Here is a 21,914-nt window from a genome sequence, read left to right as displayed (position 1 = left end):
TTAACAAGCTCAAGAAATGAGTTACTACTCAGAGGTTTCTGTTTCAGAGAATCTCCCCACGAGGGATGCACAGAGCAAAAGATTGGTTTCAGAGGTGGCATTACATGGGCTCAGAGATAATCCACCAGCTTTGAGGAGAACATGTGAAACGGTGTCACAAAAGCTTTCCCACAACTTGACATAAAAGACTTGGAGCTCAACAGCTGCTGCTCTGTACGAAAAGGAGGCAGCCTATTCAGGAGCAGCACAATGGGGATGGAGGCAGGTCCTGGAAGAGGTCATTGAAGCCTTACCTGGTCTGAGTTGCAGAGTAAGAGAGAAATGTGTCCGTGTGCATGTGTATTCACATTAAACACCACACATGTATTTATTAATATATATGTGAACACACATACACATATATTGCTGTAAACACAAACAGTATTTACTTACTACCCTTTCTTTTTCAGTAAGTGATCCCCAAGCATAAGCCCTAACATTCCTTGCCAGTAATTTATCTGATTATTATTATTCCCATGTTGAATCTTAGGGAAGGAGATACAGATGCTCAGAGAGAAGTGTGTTGAGCAGATCAGGTCACTTAGCACATTTGGAGTCAGTCTGGGACCAGAACCACCAGCTGTGTGGTTAACACTGCTGCCTGCCCGCTTCCCCCTTCCTCTGCTCCAAGGGGGCAAGATTGGGGTCAGTCTTGCTCCCCAAGCCCAGGGTGCACGTCCAGGGATGCAGAAAACACTTGGCTGCCACTTCCTTCTTCAGCTGTTCCTGTGAGGTTAGAGCTCACAAAAGAAAGTGGTACTTGCCTGGGCAGGAGGCAGGATAAATACAGGCAGGTCTGCTTCAAGTTTTCCAACATGAAACTCTGCTGTGTGTTTATAGGGTACAAACAGTGAGACCGTTAACGCTTCCGGCTGCAGGCACCTATTGAGCACAGGCTGTGCCCCTCCGTGTAGAAACTGCCCCAGTGGAGAATGAGGCATCAGGAATTTGATTTCTAATAATTTTACGGGCCATGAGAATTTCTTCTGCACTCAGTTCACCTTTGTGCATAGATTAAATGAAAATCATTAGAGTAAAACATGTTTTGGGGGGAAGTGAGAAAGCAGCATGTGAGACTGAACTGATCCCAAAACACTCTGAGATCCTTCTCCTCGTGGATTTATCTTGCAGGTATTTGAAAACAGAAATATAAAGTGCAGTGATGTGGCTTGAGAGTGTTCTGAAGAGGAGCATAAGATATCAAGGGAAGAGAACAAAGATCAAAACAGAAAATGTTTTAAATAACTGTGTGTACTCACACTTAAATGTATTTATTTGCAATAAGCCAAGCTGGAAGAGCTGTTTTCTGTTTCACAGGAGCAAAACTGGTGTCACAACCGCCTGAGGGACAACAACTGGCTCTGCCTGACTGAGGAAACAAGGTGAGTGGATTTAAAGAAGTTCTGCTCTTTATCTCAGAAAGCCAGAAGATGCTTGTGTGTGTGTGTGCACTTGTGCATGCTTAAGCGTGTGCCTCCGTGCGTCCCCCGAGAGGAGCGCAGCCCCACGCAGTGGGGTATTTCCCGCCATCGGCAGCTGACCTCCTCCTTCCTCCGCGCGTGTGAACCCGGGGCCGCGTCGGGAACGCTATTGATCTGCGGCATTAGTCAGCAGCCTTTTCCCATTGAAGGCCAGCTCTTTCCCAGCTTCTGACACGTAACTCTGATCCCAGCCTTTCACGTACCACACACTCCCCACCTGCTCATCTGGGAGAAGGTCATTATCCCCAGGCTATTCACTGCCAACGGAGCATGCAAGAATAGATGCTTCTCCTATTGTGCAGCCTATCTCCCGGATTGGCTGTGGAGTGTGGGAAACTCCACCGAGCCAGAGACCCACAGGCTCTCAGTGAGGTTGCACAGTATAAATATCGGGCAGAGGCAGCTTCCAGCAACACCTTTCTCCTGGACTTCCACTCTGAGACCTTCCTTCCTTTCTCAGGACAGATGGCTCCCAGCACAGTTTTCATGGAGCCCAACAACCTGCTGACACCAAAGGAGAAAAACAAAGTAAGTCCAGGCCCAGCAAGGCAGCTTCGAGCCACGCTCTCAGCTGTTCCTATAGCAGTTTACACCAGCTGAGAAACTGGTCCATGTTTAGGAACAGTGATGGGCAACAAGCAGTCCCATGAAATTGCAGAGAGAAGATCCTTCTAATAATACATCTTTTTCCCTTTGCTTTTTGCAGCTGAGGAAGCCAGTGGTGGAGAAAATGCGCCGTGACCGGATTAACAGCAGCATCGAGCAGCTGAAACTGCTCCTGGAGAAGGAGTTTCAGAGACACCAGCCCAACTCCAAGCTGGAGAAAGCCGACATCCTGGAGATGACCGTCAGCTACCTGAAGCAGCAGAGCCAGCTGCAGATGAAGAGTGAGTATTGAGTTTTGCTTTAGTCTCTAGCTTACTGCAAATCTGTGACAGTTTTATGAATCTCTAACCATGAACAGTTGCTCTAAACTATTCTTTCTTCCCCTTCCCTCTTCCCTTCTCAAGCTGCAGGATCCTTCCATAAAAGCTCTCAGTTTGACTTCAGAGAGGGCTATTCCAGGTGTTTGCAAGAAGCTTTCCATTTCCTTTCTCTTCATAAAGTCCGAACTGAAACACAGACCAAACTTTTAAGCCATTTCCAGAAGAGCCAGTCGGCTGCTGGGGAGGTCACCTTTTCCTCGGGGAAGCCCAGCACCCTGAAGCAAGCGTCTCCGAAAGACACCGGTACTCTCTGGAGACCCTGGTAGTCAGGAGAGTCCTTTACTTCATGGACCTTTGCCTTTTACAGTCCAGAGGAAGGATCTGACTGCATCTGATAGTCCAGACCTGATCCTCTCTTCTGTAGGGAATTTTATTTCCCTGTGTATTTAATTTATGTGGGAAAAGAATGGCATGCTTGTGACTTTGATGGGATCCTTTGGCAAAAGTTGAGGCATTCTGTTGAGCGGTCTTGAAGCCGTGTAGACGCTGGTGGTAAGAGCCCACAGCTGCTGCCCAGTCAGGGGGTGAATGTCTTCAAAATGAAGGAGAGTATTTTTGTCAATGTTACAGTTGTGACGGATGAGAATTGCTGTAGGAGAGATTTCTCTGTTATTGCTTGTAAGAGCCATCAGCTTTGCTCTGGCTTGACTAGTGATGTTTGTTTGCTCGGTCACTCTGGAGGGTAAATTCACGGCCCTTTGGTTAATGAGTACTTGATTCAAATCAGTTTCCCTCTGTTTGCTTAGAACTTGTACAACATCAAAGATGGTTTTTGTTTTGGTTTGGTGTTTTGGATTTTTTCCCCCAATGATCCTTTCATAGTCCTAGTATATAAAGTGTGACAGACGAACAGGAGCTAGGAAACTATGTGGAATATTTCCACTATTTTGCTGCTTTTTTCGATTTAGAAAAAGAGTATGTTACTGCTTTATGTTAAAGAAAAGGTAGTAGGTAAAAGGCTCAATTGGTCAATGTTATACATTTTGGGTGTAAGCTATGCTTTTTCTAGCATTTTCATTATAATAATGATTTTTGTCTGTATTGAGTGGTTTAATTCATGGTGAATAGTGTTTCTCCCATTACTGGGACAGCCCTATGGCTTATGTGCATACTGTGTATGCGTCTCTGTGTTTGTAGAGAGCAATAAAATGCATTTGTGTGCAACTTCTGTCTGGGTCCTCTCCCTCTGAGGGACATGGAGCCGCTTGTGCCCCTGACAAAGACTAAGCTGTTGATCTTCCCAAGAAGTGGGATTTTGTGTAAAGTGAAAGGAGCTAATATTCTCCTCTACTCTGTATATTCTCATGACTCCCATCACCTTACACCCTGAACCCCAAAGTGAGCAAGTGCTACCATCACGCCGATTCACTCAGCTGAATCATACTGAACCTCTCCTTAGTCCTTACTTTCCTTAGTCCTACCCCTCCTATCCACACAAAACCTTCTCCCTGGGTCACAAAGCCTTAAACCTGGCCATCTGCTCTCCCTGCAGGCAGCAGCTGGAATCTGAGTCCTCCTTTCACACAATTTTTTCACCTGATACTGAGAGGAAGCAGACTCAGTCGCTGCAGTGCTGCGTATCCTCTAGTGCCTTCCCACAATTTCAGTTTTGGGATTGTCACTCCTCTGGGATCTTTATCCGGGAATGGGCTGGGCTTGGTCAGTGGGTGGTGAGCTTGCTATTGCATCTACCTGAATTATGGCCCCTGCAGCATCCCTCCTCAGAGTTTGTGAGGTGTGCCTGAGCCAGCAGTAAGTTAGATCCCTCACACCTATTTTTTTCTTACATCCTGTAAATCAGTATTAAATCAGTTGAAGACAATAGCTACTGCCCTTCAGCTGTCCAGAGCCGCGTTTCTGTACCTTAACACCCCGGAAAAGTCCTTTTATTTGTGAAGAACCAGGCACAACCAATCTGTGGTTGCTGCAGTCTGACAGAAGCTGGTGTGAATCTACACCAGGCTCAGGTTTTTTATATTCTGAAATGGTGATGGGGACATGGAGAAAAAAAATAAAATTGGTCTGCAGTTAGGGAGACAAGTAAGGAATGACCTGATTACAGGAATACTGCTGAGCTAAACACGTACTTCCCACCCAGCCATGAACTGCACTTTAAGTAGGACAGCCCCTTGGTTCCCAGCTGCTGTTAGGTCACAGTGGTAGACAGCACTACTGATTTCTTGCCTAAAAAGTTAGTGGTATTATTAGTGCTGAATGCTGGCCACAGCCCGAGAGGTTTCTAACAGCGAAAATCCTCTTGCAAATGTGATAATACCAATGAATTTTGATTTGTCAAACCCACTCCAGGGCAAGGCGAGGCAAGCTCAGACCTTCCTGTCACATAAGCAGCCGCTGGTCTTTGTCAGAGAAGTGTGATCCGCCGTGTCAAGTGAAACCTGAAGCAGTGGAAAAGAAGTGGTGATGTGTAGGAAACCGAGGCAGCTGCCGTATGGTAAAATCAGTTCATGTCAAGAGACGACCTGCGATCACTTTGCAGCGGAGAAAAGTAAGTAACTCTGTCCCCCAGCCACCAAATCTAGAGACTGCAGACTCTGTCATTATGAAAAAAGGACACTTGACATTAATATTTCACAATTGTACTTCACTAATCCTGTCTAACGAAGCTTTCGCTTCCTTGCAGCTTATTTTGTCCATCCCAAATAGCTTATAAAAGTTATCATAATCACCTGAAAGTCAGAGGAAAAGTTGAGCAAACTACCTGCACGGTGCAGGCAGGGAACTGACTTTTAACAGGTGTAGACCGAAAATATGATCCCTGACATGTTCTAGTTGAGCTTTTTTTAGTTGGTGGACATCCTGGCAGAGGAGCAGATGTGGAGGTCCCTCGTCTCGCAGATCTGTGAGAGATGCGGTGCAGTTCTGAACTCATCAAAGGCCTCGACAATAAGCTCGTGTTTTCACACTCACGCCGTGTCCTGCTGCAAGAAATGCTGCCTGCTCATTTCAGAAACCTGTAAAGTATTCCCAGGGTTTGTTGTTTTGGTTTTATTTTTTTCTTTTTCTTCAAAAATAGAGAGGGGGAAATCTGCATTTACATAAACTGCTTCCCTGTGGTATTCGAGGAACAGTGACCCATTTCAGCAACATTCTTAATATTCATGACAACAGCTGTTTTTAAACACTGCCTACGATTTTAGTAACACAGACATCTCCTGGGAGGTTGAAGCTGACTAACAGCCAGAACTGTAACCACTTTAGGAATCCTGCAGAAGGAACTTGAACCAACTGGAACCCTTCAGCGTTTCACTTTGAGGTCAAATAATTGATCAGCCAGGCAGCTTTTTTGCAAGAGTTGGTTGTTTTTTGGTTAGTCTCGCTTGCATTTGTGAACATATTTTCATGAAGGGAGACAAAACACGGCCTGTGCACCAGGTTTTGAGATGTTCAACAGCCTTTCTGGCCCTGCACCCCCGGCCAAACCTCGTCTGAGGGACCCGGGGAGCCGCCGCCTCAGGCCTTTCCCGCCCTTTCCCGCCTCCATTTTGTGAGGGCGGGAGCGCGGGGCTCGGCCGGGGGGAGGTCACTCCCGGGTCCCCTTCCCGCCGGGGCAGGATTAGTTGGGATTTTAGGAAAAAATTCCTTCAGCCAGAGGGTTGTGGAGCACTGGGACAGGCTGAGCCGCCTCCCCAGAGGGACTCCAAGGACGCGCAGATGTGCTCAGCTGTGGGCCAGGAGAGTGTCCCACGGGTGCTGCCTAAGGTGCGCTGCTGGTAGGTAACCGTGGGCTGCTCGCTGGCCAGTTGGGCTGTGGAAGAAAGCAACTTCCCTCCATCCCTCCCTCAGCACGGCTGTGGGCTCTGGGGGTGACCCAGCTCCTCTGCCGAAGAGCCCTGCAGCTCAGGGTTGTGGGCCTCACACCAGAATCACAGACTGGTGGGGCTGGAAGGGACCTCAGGAGATCATCCAGTCCAACCCCCCTGCCACAGCAGGGTCCCTACACCAGGTTGCACAGGAAAGTGTCCAGGTGGGCTTGAACATCTCCAGAGATGGAGACTCCACAGCCTCTCTGGGCAGCCTGTGCCAGGGCTCTGGCACCCTCACAGGAAAGAAGTTCTTCCTGAAGTCTGTGAAATGGGAAGTGGTTGTCTTTTTGCTTAGGGAAAATATGATAGACAACTTTTTTTTTTTTAACTGTTTTAGTTTGTTCTGCAGAATTTGTTCTGTATTTTTTAGCAAAATAAAGTGACATTTCAGAAACTCAGCGTTTTAGAAGAATGGCTACAGGTAGCTGTACAAAAGGACAGCTCTGTTGTAAAATCAAGCTACAAGCAATGGAAAGTTAAAGGTTTTAGAGAATGCTTTAAAATTCCTTTTAAAATTTCTGCTGTACGCATGCAGATCTGTCCATGAAGAAATACCTTCTGTTAAAGTTCTAAGAATAAAAGTGTTGTGATTTTTTTAGTGTTTTTTTAAAAGTCTCAATAAAAGTCATGTTTATAAAAACCTTTACATTGCAGTAATGACAGAAGGGAAAACTGTCTGTGATTTCTGTTACTCCTAGCTATTTTTATATAAAAAAGATGCCCACAGTATTCACAATCCCAGTCTCAAAGTTCTGAAACTATCTGAAACTAAAAGAGCTGCAGCCTTCGTTGATTCTCATGTCTCTGCTGAGCGTCTCACAGAAATACCTGATCAAGCCCTGACTTTATTGCATTTTTAGAATCAGTTTTACTTTTGTTGGTCAAATATGTCGGTAAGGCAGTTCTAATATATTGTTCTGAGAACACCAGTGGCACCCAGCCAATGCAGTGTTATTTTTGTGTCTGTCACTTTGGTGGCTGTCTGACATGATTTACTGAGTATGTCACAATGAGCAATAAAGATCCGCTTTGGGCAAACACTTTCTTGTTTTTTTCTGACCTTTTTTCTTTGGTAGCTGGTTAATGTTTCCTGGGCTTGGATGTTCCAATGTTTGACTGACTGTAGAATCTGCTAATTGTTAACCACTGCTTGTTCCTCTCCACCACTTGTGTATCAAGGGTTGCTTCCGTTGTTTAGTAAAAAGCTTTCTTGAGCAAACTTTCAAGATAAAGCCAAAACCCCAAATGGAGAGAGTTCAGAGAACAGTGACAAGGAAACTTCAGCCTTCTCTGTGCTGCGGTGCCAACTTTGGGGTAAGTTCTGGCTCTTTCTTATCTTCTAATGACTTAATCTTCTCATGACAAGGAAACTTCAGCCTTCTCTGTGCTGCAGTGCCAACTTTGGGGTAAGTTCTGGCTCTTATCTTCTAATGACTTAATCTTCTCGCTGAAGGCCTGCGTTGGCAGCGGTAGCACCCTGCTTTTGCACCTGCACTGGTGATACGTGTGGCTTTGAAATCTGACAACTTTGCAGCTCAGTGCTTCTTTCAGCTTACAGGCAGCAGGTGTTACTCAGCACCGGGCTGGCCAACGTGTGCGTTGTTTTCTTCCACAAATGCAAACTGCAGTTCATTACCTGGCAGCCCCGTTTCTGACGGGCTGCCTTGGCTTTTTGGTGAGCACAGAGCTCTCTCTCAATGTGCTGGTGTTCAGGTTGTGAAGATTCATTGCTGTTTGTCTCTGCACAATCCAAGTCTTTTAACTGTCACCTTGGGTTCATGGGAGTTTGTAAAGCACGTTGTAAACCTCAGGCGCTAGACACGTGTAGACCTTTTATAGGTGCTGCGAGTGTGCTGCCAGGCTGCTGCCGGGGCGTGGGCTGGCTGCTTGCCTACAGTCTGTGTGATTTTTAAATTATTATATTGGCATGCTTTGGATCTTAAGTTATTCAGTATTACTTTTTTATTGAGGTGAACTTTTAATTAAACAGCTGTCCCTTCCAATCCCTACCATTCTGTGATTCTGTGATTAAGGCAGATGAAGATCTTAAGAAGGGAGAGGAGTTAAATGTTACTGTTGTTCAGTGTTGTCGTTTGGAGGAAGGATTTATTGCAGTGTTTAGGCAGCAATTGCTCCAAAGATGGTTTTGCAAAGAAATATCTGTCCTGCAGCCCTGTAATTATTAGATGGTCAGAAGCTAGAGATGCTTAGCTAACACAGCACATGTGTTAGAACAACGAACACAGAAACTTTGCTCTTTCATTACTCTTGAGACTGGAGAGGCAAGATGTGTAGGAAGGAGTAACCTATGATTAGGATTCTGGGGCCAACACCACAAAGAACATTCCAGCTTCTATTTCCCAAGGTTTTCCTGTGAACCATTGGAAGGACCCTTGAGAAGATTCTGTCAGGCAGTTGGGCCGGGTTGGGGACTCTTGGTGTCTACGATTTCAGTTGCAGATGGTAGAAGACGCTGTAGATAAGCCGGGAGCTTTCCCCAGTCAGGTAAAGAGATGGGATGCAGCATCAGACTAGGATCAGCAATCTACCAACGGACAGTTATTTTTGGGGGGGTGCCTGCCATAGCAGTAGCGTGTTTAATGTCTACAAGTGTGTGTTTAATGGAGTCTGGAAAAAACTTGCCAGTGTTTAGATGTGTCGTTTGGTCTGTTTGAGAAGTTGGAGCCCGATTTGTCACCAGGTGGCAGCATGGGAGAAGGAAAGACTTCAATTTCCTCTCATTCTGGAAAACATCTGAATGGCTTTTTCCTAAGTATGTAATAAAGCTTCTCTGATGCTTAATTGCCTACGAGTATAAAATGGAATCAGGTCTGCAGCAAAACACTTCTGGGTACAGAATTTTCCAGTAGGCTCAAGTATTTTCTGCAGGATCTGCTCATTTCTGTCTGGTTACATGTGTTTGTCCACTGTCTTAGTTACTGATTAAGGTGCTCTGTTGTGCTTGGGGTTGAGGGGTGTTAGTTTGGGTGGGGCAGCATGTGTGTGGAGAATGCTGTGTGTCTGAAAGCTTTGCAGATTATCAATATGCATCTTGTTCCTTCCTGGAGTGCATAAACCCTGTGAAAAACTGGATTATTGGGTAATGCCTTTAAAAAATATTACAGATCTTGTTTTGGGGACAGTTTCATTCTTACCTAACACCAAATACATCATTTACTTGTGCAGGTGGATCCCCTTGTACAGGGATCCCCAGGTGATTCTATTCCTGGGAAAAGAACGGAAAAGTCATCACAACTGCTGAAGAAAGTATGAAACCTCGTGCCAGAGAGTCCAGCAGAATGCTGGGTTGTACCATGCGATACTAACGAGCTGTGCTGGAAAATTGTACTTGACAGATTGAAGGTTTTTAAAGCTTAACCTGATCAGGACCTTCCAGGAAGGGTATTATCATCTCTGCTCTGAACTGAATTGGCAGTTGTGTTAAACCTGGATGGCAGGAAGCTTATGGATGGCACAGGTGTCAGATGGAAACCTAATGCCACGTGGTGAACTAAATGCACAAGAACAGACCCTGCTTCGCAAGCCACCACCTTCCTTTGAAAGTCCTCTGCGTTTATCTGTGGATGTTCACTCCCTGATAGGTTAAGGTCAGTGAAACTCCACTGCTGCCCTGTCCTCGAGTCCAGTTGTTTTGCACATACAGGAGCACATCTCTTCGGTGACCCCTGTGCATCTGGTTATGGAACAGTAACACGGAGAGCAGCAGGGAGGCCGTTTCCTTGTTGTTTGGAGCTTGTCTCTTACCTCTGTTCTTGTTTCACTAAGGTCATTGGCAGCCAGTGGGATGTAGGGGGCTGTAACTGGAGAGGGAGCTACGAGTGCAGTGGGGTAAAAGAGAAGGACGTGTGGGACTGCAGAGGGAGGTTGTAGCTTGTGCACTTGGGTTGTGCTGGCACAGACAAAGCGACAGATGGAAAGAGTCTTCTGCAGGTGGGAGGCGTAATAAACTTACAGGAGAAAACAAAGTAACTTCCATGTGCTGTAATAATAACTTGGAATAAAACCTCCCAGGCACATTTTAATTATCCTTTTAGCAATTGCATGTGCCAGAATTTCTAATGGCACATCTCCAGAGCTTAATGATTTTGCAGGGTAATTAAATTGTCAGCCATGTGAACCTCCTCCACCTGACCTCTGCACGGCTGTGCGCTGTTTCTTTTGCTTGGCATGTACATGCTGTTGTCACTCCCGAGTTCCTCGCAGGAGGCAGTGACTGCCTGGCAGTTTCCTATCAAACAGTTTCATAGTCCTTCTGCTCAGACTTAAGTGAACAAATAGAAAAGAATTCAATTCTGGAGGCCAGAACAGTCCTGTGAAGATAGTAACAAAAACCAGTAACTTGAACTTTTAGAGGATTAGATGCAAATCTGACTGGCCCTGGACCATTTCCATTATCTGCAGAGCACATGCTCAGGTAATATTACTGTCATATTTGTAGTACACTTGCAGTCCAGTTAAAGCAGCTAATGGCACTGTATTCCTGGTCACAGCTTTGGTTGACTCTTCTGTAATCTTACACTTCTGTTCTTGTGCATCACTCTGTGACCTGTCTCATGAGCGAGGGACCTTTCCAGCATGTTGGGGACATACTGGGCTGTATACCCTGCTCCCCAACCATAATTACTTCTGCTTTCCTTACAGCACAACAAAGAGCTCCACATCAGATAACAAAAACCAGCAGCATGAAATATCTAAGCAAAGATGCAGCTGCAAGGACTGTCCTGCAGTGCAGTTCAGGTCGCGTCCCTTGAAGAGGTCTGTACAGACAGTCATCTGCAGTCCAGCACAGGAAAGAATTAGATGTGGAACTGATTTACTATTAACTGCACTGTAAGCCCAATTCTGTGCTTTCTGCAATACCTGTTTGCTGCAGGCAACTCTGCTGGTGGGTGCTGAGCTGTCTGTTCCTGTTCTTTTGAGGACAGATTAAATAAATAAACTTGTAACTAAACCCTCTTACTATTTCTCCCTTCTGTACTTAACTCTGAGACTTTGAAGGCCACCGAAGAGTGGTTAATCCCTGAGGTAGCACTGATCCTCTGAGGAAGTTATTTTCCAAGATTACTTTTAAGATGGAAATAAAATGTAATTGAACTACATATTCTCAGCTGCAGTAAAAGCAGCAATCTGGCTGTAGACGGATTTCACTTTAGCAGGGAAAATTCGTGCAAAAACCAGGAGGGTTTAATTGGGTGATTTAGCCAGGTCCTTGTCAAACAGCCGGAATAGTTCCGTGGGTCACCTCTTATGGCAAAGCTGCTTCTGTCAAGTGAGTTTCATTTCCTTCCCTGTTGTTTAGATAATCAAACCTTTTGCTAGTGGTGCACTAAGAAAATCTGTGAAGCAAATGAATGGTGTGACCTGGCGCTGCCAAAGTGGAGCCCTGCAGTTACTGTCCTGCTTTCCAGAGATTTCTGTGTGCAACAGAAAAGCATTTGCTGGAAGAGTGTGAAAAATTCACTATTAAGAGTTGGTAGTTTAAAATATTATCATTATATGAGAATACTTACTGAGGGAAGCCACCCAAAACTATAATGAAGTACTTGCTGAATTGGCTACCATGATTTTTTTTTAAATTATTTTTATTAAAAATTAATACTTGTTACATTTTCAAGTGTAAATACTGAAAAATAGCCTATGGCAAACTGAAAAGGCACAGGATTAAAAACAGCTTAATCGTTTCCATGGATACACGTTTGCTATTTGGCAAAAAGGATTTTATACACTTTCTACAAGAATATAAGCATCATTTTAAATATAACTCTGAAGGGAAGGACCCTGTGATTTTAACCACAGCAACAGAATTTGTACTCCTAAAAATGTGATCTTTCTAGCAATCCCTCCCTTTAAGGTCGTGTTACAGTTGTTCTTTGGAGCAGAGGAACTCAAGTGCAGCAGGAGGGTGGAGGCAGCAGCCGGCAGGCACGGTGACACACAGCTCACTGTGACCATCGACAACTAGCGATCTCTGACAGCAAAGCGGAAATCAGTGCGAGGACACAGACAGCACGAGAGTTTACACTACCTCTAACCTGAATCTGGGAAGAACGCACCAGAAACTGACTCAGAAAACTGGCAACCAGTTCAGTGAAACATCTCCGAACAGGTTTGCTGGGTCTCAGAAGGCGCAGTTGTAAGACATAACTACAGTTATCGTTCCTTTCTGAAAAACAGGTGTATAGTTGTGTGTTGGTTTTGTTTTTTCTTTAAGAACGAGTCTTTGTAACCCTGATGCAGCATCTTAATAACAGTCAGGATGTCATTTGAAACAGTCTTGTCTGCTCTGGAGCCCACCGTGGCTTTCAGCACCGCCCGTCACCCACCGAGATGCCTCTGCACTTCCCAGTGGAACCCCACGAGCTCCAGCGCTGCAGTTCCTCGATTGCGGCTGCAGCAGCTGCAGCGTTAGCCTTGGCTGTGACTGCGTGGGAGAACATCAGGCACGTCGTGGGCGAGAACTGCTGTGTCACCAGAGTTCGTGAGTCTCGCCAGTGCTCTTTTTGGTTACCACACTCTGCATTTCTCTGCAGGATGCATGGCTGTGCCTTTTTTACAGTGGAACACCTCTGAGAACGCTTCAAAGTTCTGCAAAGATCCCATCACCCTAAACAAAGAGAAGGAACTCATTTACACGGATACAGTGCTCTGGAAAACAGAAAGCCATGTCCATAAAGTGACTGAGAGTCAGAATATGGGATACTTGATGCAAGAAGAATACAGCTGATGGGACTAGTGAAAGGCTAGAACAAACAGAGCACGTAGTCAGTGGGTTCTGGTCCATCCTCTAGAGACTGGCAGATTTACCAGGCCTAGTACAGGAATGGACTCCAGCAGTGTCCTACAAGCTACAGGAGAAATTCAGAGTTACTCTAGATTTCCCTTGTCTGTTAGAATTCAGCTGCCAGCGATGAGCTGCTCTCTCCTTTTGTGCTGTACTGGTGCAAGGTGTTGAACCAAGTTAAGTATCAATGAGTAAATCTGTTAGTAAAACCCACCTGTATTTCAGAGGGCTGTGAACATCTGTCTTTATTGACTGGCTAGCATATTCTGGTCTGTAGGAACCACACCAAACCTAGACAAGGAGGATTCATAATTACTGGGTCGGTATTAAAGGGAATTCAGTTTGGGGACCACCTCATTTTTTTTTTTTAAGTTTCTCCTAAGAGCCATCCCAATTTGCTACAATAGAGTTGGAGGTTTTATAGAGGAGGCAGAATAGATACAATTATTTACTCATTAGTTTTTATCAACTTCTTGGATCAAGAGCTGATGCTTTGGGATACGTATATCAGCTCTTGATTTCAGCCATGTGTTTCCTCAAACAGATGAGCTTAAGTCTGAGCATTTGAGGCACATCATTGAGTGTTAGAGTTGGAGGTTTTATAGAGGAGGCAGAACAGATACAATTATTTACTCATTAGGTTTTGTTTTATCAACTTCTTGGATCAAGAGCTGATGCTTTGGGATACGTATATCAGCTCTTGATTTCAGCCATGTGTTTCCTCAAACAGATGAGCTTAAGTCTGAGCATTTGAGGCACATCATTGAGTGTGTTGGTCTCCTGTCAGGTATTTGACCCACTGTTAAATAGTTGTTCCTCTAAGAGTGTAAATGTGTGAGAGTTTCTCACCCAGGCTGAAGGGTGAAATTCAGCTCGGCAGACTTATTGCTTCTGCATTGAAATAAAGTGGTAGAGAGGAAAATAGCTGGAATCTGTAGCAACATCTGCGATCTGGGTATCTACCATTTCAGGGCTGCTGGCTTGGAGTTTCTCAGCCATTCAGTTTTCTCCAGCACATGTTAAAAAATGGGTGAAACCCTTTAGGGAAAGCAGGAGGAGTTTTCTCATAAATGTTAGTGGAACCAATGCTTACGTGACATGGCAAGCTCTTGTTGTGTTGTCTGACACACCTTTTTGCTGGGAGATGCCCTGTTTCTCTGTACCCTCACTCCAGCAGGTTGCAGGAGTGCCCTCAGCAAAGTTACTGAGAACTCTTTCCTCTAATCACTAAACCATCTTTTTCACATCTGTCCTGAGGACCTTCTGATGGGCGCAGTCAGTGCTGAATCACTGTCCCAGTGGAGCTCAGGACTGTTTTTCTCACTAACCTTTAGGATGACCTAACTGACACGCTCGCGAAGCATGTAGTAGCTGCATCCAAGTGTTCTTACCTGGGCAAAGTTGAGGAAGAAAAGCTGTTTGTGGGACAGATTCAGTCCAGGCAACTTTGGCTCCTTCCCTTCCTGTTCCAGCCATTTTAAGTAGGCCTAGAAATGATGATGGAGTCAGTTCAGAGAAGCAGCAGGATGGTCTATTCAGGCATGATGGGTATTTTGAACGTTATTTTGGGGTCAGAGATTTTAGTCACACTGTTAGAACCCAACATGTCTTCCCTTCTGTATTTTTGTAGGTTTTAATCTTTCTAATACCAATAGTACAGCTAACTTAATGCCAAAGCTGTCATCAGAAGTACTCTGTTGACTTTTCTAGTAAAAAAAATGAAACACAAAGATAATTTGCATTCAGCTTCTTAAATACAGTAACCTTGGCACTGAAAACTGTTATAAAACAGGACTAAATATCAAACTCTCATATGGCAATAGAGTTCTGGGGTAGTTATTGGTGGCCAGTTGGCCTTCGCTGCAGGAAGCTGCGCGTGTTCTTTACGGAGCCACGTGGAGATCTCTTCTGAATTTCTTCAGCAAGTGGCACGCAGGGTTTCAGCGAAAGGTGCCACCACCCCGATGGACCATGAGTTTGCTGTTGTGTCTCAGCAAGCAAGCATGACAAAGTGGGACTGCTAATAGCATGTTTAATATCATATACCTGGTGAGATGTGTTAAATCAATAATGCCACAGAGACTGAACGGCTGTGACTGCAGTTTGAAGTGAAATCGTCAGCTTTCACTGACTTTTTCCATAGGAATTTATATCTGGAAATAAAAGTGTTAAGTTCACAGTTCTATGGTGATGATTTTTATCTCTTCAGGTTAACTGCTCATAAAATAGCAGATAATAACCTTGCTCAATGTTAAATCCATTACCTGTTATTGTTACACATTAATTGGCCAATTTTCTCTTTTTAGGTATATTGACATAAGGGAGACAAGTTAATGTGTCCTCATGCTGGTTAATTTCAACCGTTCTGGTACCTTACCCTCCTGGTTGCTGAGAGAGTCCCAAAGCACACAAAACATAAAAGGTAAAGCTGAGGGTAAAAATACCTGCAGCACCACAGAAGAGCAGAGGATCTGTATCCAGGCAGTTGATGTCACCCCACACTACTCTTCCACATTTGTAATGGCTTTTAGAACCCAGTACATACTCACTTTAACTAAATAATTCATTTTAATGGTATCCCTCAGAGGCATCAGTTTAGATACCTGAAAATTCAGGGTGTTCTATAAACACCCTTAACTGTTTCCATCCTCCAAACACCAGAGAGAAAAACTTACCATGACATCTGTCAGGATTATTCATGGAAAAGAACATCCCATGCTCACACCTGGAAAAAGCCTTTGCTGATAAATACCGTGTTCCTATTCATTAGCGATGGTTTGTAAAACCAGAGGATTAAAAATACTGGACTTACTTCCCTGAGTCTGGACACTGACTTCCCCTGGTAGAGCAGGAGAAATAAGGGGATGTGCAATAGTGTGTATAACAGATACACCAGGCTGGACAACAGAGGCTTTCAACCCCAGCACGGAGGTGACACTGAAATACCAGCTGCGTTTCTCTTCTTCTGAAAAGAACTGACTGGTTGAAGCAACCTTGTACCTTGGGAAGAGGCAGTTCTGAGATTATCAATCCTTGCATTTTTATTCTGCTTTCTGGCTGCATGAAAAATAAATAGCAGCAAGGTAGAAGGAATTTCTTTGTGTTGTTTTTGTAAAGTTTACAAAAGACATAAAGCAACAAAAGGAGCCGGGCTTTTAGAAACGGGTATTTTGATAGAAATTATCTGTACCCTCTTAGGAAAGGGACGGTATTTCCATCTCTTCTTTTCATGTCCTACCTGATGTGTCACTTTTGAGATCCAAGATGAAAAGTGTGAAAGAAATAAACTTGGAAATAAACCAGTTGCTCTGCTTCATAACATCATCAAACTGTGCTGCCAAGAAATTGGTGCTCTGTTGCCATGTGACGAGCTGCTGGAAGTTGGAGCTGCCATGATCAGAATTAAGGGGTTTTGCACATGGAGGGTGTTTTACCTTTTTCCAGGCTAATACTGTGCCTAGTTATGAACACTGCCCTTGTTTACCCGGGACACGTATGCAGCATCAAGCACTGTAGTACCTCGAAGCAGAGCTAGGAGAATTGAGTGGTCTTCTCCTGGATGCAAGAATGGCAGCAATCCCACCCTGCGACTGGATCTATGTGGACACAAGCTTCTCGATACAGAATCAAGGCTTTAAGTTTTTGAATATGGTAATAACATGTTAATTGACAGGTTTTTTATGACAGAATAGGTGACCCCATTGCTCTAGATTACTGTTTAATTAAACTGAAGGAGGGGTAAAGTGAACTCACAATATATTTCAAAGTTACCTTATAAGCCTGTCGGACTCCTCCATTATCTGCAATATTTTCTCCCAATGTGCTTATTCCACTGACCTGTAAAAGAAGAATTCATTTCCTCTACAGCCAGTAACACCAGCAACCCTAAGAACCACAAGCTGAAGCACAGTCACGCATCACAGATAGACAGGCATGTCTGGAACAGAAGGAAGCAGTGACTTTGTGCTAGGGCAAAGAAAGAATGAAAATAACAAATGAACAGGGTAAAAGCTGCAGATTAGAATAGAGAGAGTATATACGAATATAACAGGAACAGAATATGGACTGATGGGCAGAACATCTGCCAGCAGGACTGGAAAATACAGCAGCAAACACTAGATTTCCCTCCCCTTCCAAAAACACCTCACAGGGTCTGGCAGCAAAAGCCCACATGGGCCCATTCACTGTTAACCCAACTGCACACAGACATTGCTGGTTCACTAGTACCCCTGACTGACAAGAAACAACCCTTGCATCTTACTTCCAGAACAATTATCCCATAATATGTGGGGTTTTACGCTTATTGTCTGTAGGGATTCTCCACTTCCATTCATTATTTTTCTGTATAAAAAGCTGGTGTTGTGGCAACACTTGTTTGTACTCACATTTTGTCCTCCAGCCAGCTCCCACGTGTAGTTCCCATACTGATAAACCATGCAGCGCGACTGCTCCTTGAAATGCATGGCTGAGAAATTGCTCCACCAGTCAAACATATTTCCATCCTTATCAAAATTCCTACCTGTATGAAAGTCCAAGAAAGAGGGAAAGTTTTGAGAGCGACCTTCTAGCATAGCACCTGTTTCTTTTTAATGTTAGAGCGGCGCTTCCTCCCCTCTTTCCTCCTTTGATTTAGATGGTCTGTGCTACAGAGATTGATCAGAAATGGTTTTGGCACAGCTGATTCTCCTTTTGCACAAGGGGATAAATGAGATCAATCGCGGTCCTTTCATCTCCAGCCTCTATTATTCCATGATTTCCTGTTCAGTCAGCAGCCCTGAGTTCAGTGACAGTGCTAAGGTCTGGTTTTATTTCAAATTGGATTATGCAGAGATCACGTAACAAAGCTCACCACCACCTCTGAGGTGTCTGAGGTGCTTATTCTGCGCGTCCACGTAACAGAACTGAGGGTCATAGAGAATTAATTACTTTGCCACAGCAGGAGGAAGCTGGAGTTGCAGTTCTGGTGTCTGTGCTCTCAGCTCTCTGCCTAGAGCACGCTCTGTATGTGCTATGCAGGTAGATTTCTGAGGCTACAGTGTGTGCTCACAGGTAATTTGAACAAGCTTAACTAACATAAAAAAAACATGTTGAAGAAAACTCATGTACAAGAAACTACTGGTTTACAGTATCAGAAGTGAGTTTTTGCCCAAAACTATTCTACATAGCATTCTAGAAAATAAAGTCCATGTATTTCAAACAATTTTGTTGGGGGGAAAAAAAAGTCTCCTGTGATTTCAAGACACTACTGCCAGCTCTCCTGTCCCAAGAATGCAGTTCACAGGTTTCATGTGACTTGAGGAGCCAGCAGATCTTGCTCTGTATTTCCAATCTGACAATACTGGAAAAGTAACAGCTTTTCCTGAGAATTGTCATTGACTCAGTTTATTTTTAACATCTGCTTACTCCTTGTGTGACCTGCTTAGTTCATGAAACACTCACTGCAAAATGTTCAACAGTGCGTTAAGAGCGTGCCTGTACTGCTCCCAGACAGAGACTTGGGTATGTGATCGTGTGCACAGGCACTTTAGTGAGTAACTTTAATTTCTTGCAGTGCAATGAGTGCACCTGACAGGCCAGTATTTCCCCAGTTATCCTCTCACCATTGTCATCGAACCCGTGAGTAATTTCATGCCCAATAACCATCCCGATCCCTCCGAAGTTCAGGGCTTGCGGTTGGTGTTTGCTGAAGAAGGGGGGCTGCAGAATCCCGGCAGGAAAAACTGCAGAGAGGGGAAGAGAGAGGGAGGTGCTGTAAGGGAGCTTTATTTTTGCATGCTTTGCAGACAGACTGTTTGCTTGGTTTAAGGATCAGGAGGGAACAGAAAATATAAAATGATTAGAAACAACATCATGGCTCTTCATGTGAAGTTGTTTTTCTTGCTAAATGGAAAATGACAAGTTAATAAAGGTTTAATTTAGCACATCTGCAGCTACAGTGTCTCCTTGCTTGAGAAGAACAGCATTTACACTGCAGCTGATCTGGGCTATAATGTGTGCTGCGCTATGTCGAGAACAAAACGTTTAGGAACTGTCTTTTGGAGACGGTTTGTGTTTTAGAGCCGTTTTATAGGGGAACTAATGGATGTTTTATTGCTTTATTTTTATTAAAGAAAGGTTAGCAATCATATGCTGGTTACCAACAATGCTCAGTGTGTAAAACATGCACAGCAATCATTCCCACAGACACCAAGTGCACCTGGATGCCAGTCGGGGTGGGGGGTAATATGGAGTCTGTCCTTCCTCAGTCTACTGGCAAAGGCCTTGTATAGAGTCAGTGGGATCTGGTCCTCACCCCTGTACACAAGATGAAAAGCATATACACCTCTCGAGGAATTAAGACTGCAAGTGATTATTTCTAATTGAAATTATCTAGCAAATATTTCATTTAGAGACAAAAACCTTTTTGACTATGTAGATAGTTTTATCTGCACCATTTTGGGGACAAGTATCTAAGACAGACTGCAGTAACACAGAAGCAGGAAACTGAAAGTAGCACGGAAAATGATTTTGCTCAAGCTAGAGATAGAAAGAAACAGGATTTAACTGACATGGACACTATTGTCAGTAGCTGTGCTTGGATTTTTGGCTTGCACAGTCACCTTCAAGTTGGTTACACCAGTTACTTCCATAATACCTATAAGGGCAGAGTTGCAGAGGAACCAGACTTCTTTAAGACCCGAGTTGGCTGCCTGGAAAGCCAGCTCACAGCTGATTCTCATCGGTATAAAACCACCCTGGATAAATAGGGAGCCTGAGCTCCCCTACAGGTTCAGCTCCCAGAGCTGTGCCCCAGCAAGCAAGAGGAAAGCCCTGCTGTGGCTGAAGGACTGCTCAGAGCTTTTACTGTACCTGCAGGGCAGAGGTAAGTGGAAAATGGAAAGCACATCTTTCTGAGGAGGCTACCTTGTGAGTGCTTTGGAGGTTTCTGCTTTTAGCAGTTATTTAAGTTTTCTCTTGTGACTGTTGGTTGGTTGGGTTGTTTTCCATTTCTGGCCTTTGCCCTGTGAGCAGGATACAGTTGCTGTCTGGCCTAAAATGGGCAGAGATTTTGCCTCTTATGGTATTTGGCAGTACCTGGATAGTGGATCTTCTTGGCAATCTGGGAATTTGAATAAGCACTACTTAAAAGAAATGATTTGGTTCCTCTCCTGTTTGGGGTGCTCAGAATTCAGCAAAGACTCTACAACACCTGCAGGCTTCACCTGAACTTCAGGCCACCTGCACCAGCTCAGAGAACATGCGGAGCCAGACAGGCTCACTAAGTCTGGAGATCATCTCTGCTGAGAACAAGAAAGGTCAGCCTAGCAACTCTGTAAAAGCTCAGCTCTGATATTCTGTGAGCAGAGGCAGGTTTCTCTAGTCTGGTATGCTTCTTATCAATATAGTTTCAGTACCATCTGTACAGATAACAAGCTGGAGAGCTGCCCCTGTGTGTTTATTGGGAATGTGGAAACATGAGTAGAAACAGCCCAGAATACAGTGTGAGCATTCTCTGGTCTCTGAAGCTGGCACTCAGATAGCAGCAGTTACTGTCTTGGGCTTTCCAACATAAGGCTGTTCCAATTACAGTATATAAATGATGCCTGCCAAGTGTGGGGGGGTGGCAGAAATCAAATATTCATCAACAAAGCGACTGCTTGAACAGAACAGCCTGTCTTGCCTAGGATTTCTATAGGACACAGGCAGGTTCCCCTCTGGATAGCAGACCTGTACCCTTGTGGTGCAAAAAATGATGAAGTTCCATGCAGCTGTTTAAAATTGTTGTCAACCTACCTATCTGGTTCCGATTGGGGGAGTAGAATGCATTGACCACTGCAGCTCCAATTATCCATCTAAAAATAAATGTTGCACACAAAGTTAGACTCTCCTTCAGTTTAATTAAACAGTAATCTAGAGTGCTAAGTGGTTTCATTTCTCCTTGGGGAAACTCTTCAGGCTGCTGGAGAAACATCACTAGAAAGATACAGTCATTATGTGGCAAAAGTGCAAATTATTGGTATTTCATATATCATCAAACTACCAGGCAAAGAAGGCCTAATTCATGAATGCATGAAAAGGTTCCCACAAACATGCTTTAAAGCACACCTAGAATGAACCGAGGTGTGGGGGATTTTGGATGAAGGGCTGTCACCTGTCTCTGTAGGCAGACTGTGAAAGGCAGCAGTGATCTGCAACGCTGTTTGTGGATTAAGAACACCAATGCTGTGCAAGGACTCTTGCTATGAAGAGCACCGTGTCTGAGAAATGAGGAAGCAGAGAAAATGCTGTTACTTAGCTCCGTGGTCAGAAAACTCCCTGGGTGAATTATTAATCAGTCAATTCACTGGAGGCTTCTAAGCGTCTGCATTGTGTGCTCATCTTCTGAGTTAAAACCACCTCATGGGAAGAGGGATAGAAAAAATGAAGAGGCTTTGCAACAATTAACTAATGCTTCCCTCTGGACAGTTCTTGTTTGCTTGCTTATTAATAACTTTGTTTTCTGTTTTGTGGAGAAGTGTTTGAAATTCTTCTTGGAATTTACTTTCCTTTGTCTCAAGACATTCTATTCCAGCACCATACAGGCTGGAAGCCTACCAGTGAACAACACATCAAGTTGGCATTGCCTTCCTTGCTTCTGCCTTGCATTACAGTGTGTCACAGCAGGAGCTTTGCCAGGTAGCTGTGCTGGAGGTGTCCAGCTCAGGAAGCTAACTGGACTGTTAGAAGTTCAAACTGGCTAGCTCATGGCTCTGGAAATTGGGTCATATTCCAAGGCATTTGTTGCTGAATGTGCAAGGCAGAG

The 21,914-nt window shown here is 44.4% G+C and overlaps 2 protein-coding genes across 3 annotated transcripts in view; one reads left to right on the top strand and one right to left on the bottom strand.

The window, feature by feature from the left end:
- Positions 1 to 1,985: 1,985 nt before the first annotated feature.
- Positions 1,986 to 2,772, top strand: LOC104526062 (transcription factor HES-5). Its single transcript, XM_010169410.1, has 3 exons — positions 1,986 to 2,048; positions 2,227 to 2,407; positions 2,531 to 2,772. Exons 1-3 carry the CDS (start codon positions 1,986 to 1,988, stop codon positions 2,770 to 2,772), a joined length of 486 nt encoding a protein of 161 aa, XP_010167712.1.
- A 10,083-nt stretch (positions 2,773 to 12,855) lies between these two features.
- MMEL1 (membrane metalloendopeptidase like 1) overlaps positions 12,856 to 21,914 on the bottom strand; it is a 24,672-nt gene continuing 15,613 nt past the window's right edge. For both annotated transcript variants that reach the window (XM_010169407.1, XM_010169409.2), the window contains exons 17-23: positions 20,906 to 20,964; positions 18,733 to 18,852; positions 17,518 to 17,651; positions 16,904 to 16,969; positions 14,524 to 14,619; positions 13,347 to 13,423; positions 12,856 to 12,955 (exon numbers count right to left, since the gene is read on the bottom strand). In XM_010169407.1, the coding sequence (XP_010167709.1) occupies positions 12,856 to 12,955; positions 13,347 to 13,423; positions 14,524 to 14,619; positions 16,904 to 16,969; positions 17,518 to 17,651; positions 18,733 to 18,852; positions 20,906 to 20,964 (652 nt within the window). The remainder of the gene's footprint in view (positions 12,956 to 13,346; positions 13,424 to 14,523; positions 14,620 to 16,903; positions 16,970 to 17,517; positions 17,652 to 18,732; positions 18,853 to 20,905; positions 20,965 to 21,914) is intronic.

This window comes from Antrostomus carolinensis, unplaced genomic scaffold, assembly GCF_000700745.2.
Source record: "Antrostomus carolinensis isolate BGI_N321 unplaced genomic scaffold, ASM70074v2 scaffold12796, whole genome shotgun sequence".
Lineage (NCBI taxonomy): Eukaryota > Metazoa > Chordata > Aves > Caprimulgiformes > Caprimulgidae > Antrostomus > Antrostomus carolinensis.
The sequence above is the reverse complement of the archived record's forward strand: the minus strand, read 5'-3'. Positions and strand labels throughout refer to the sequence as shown.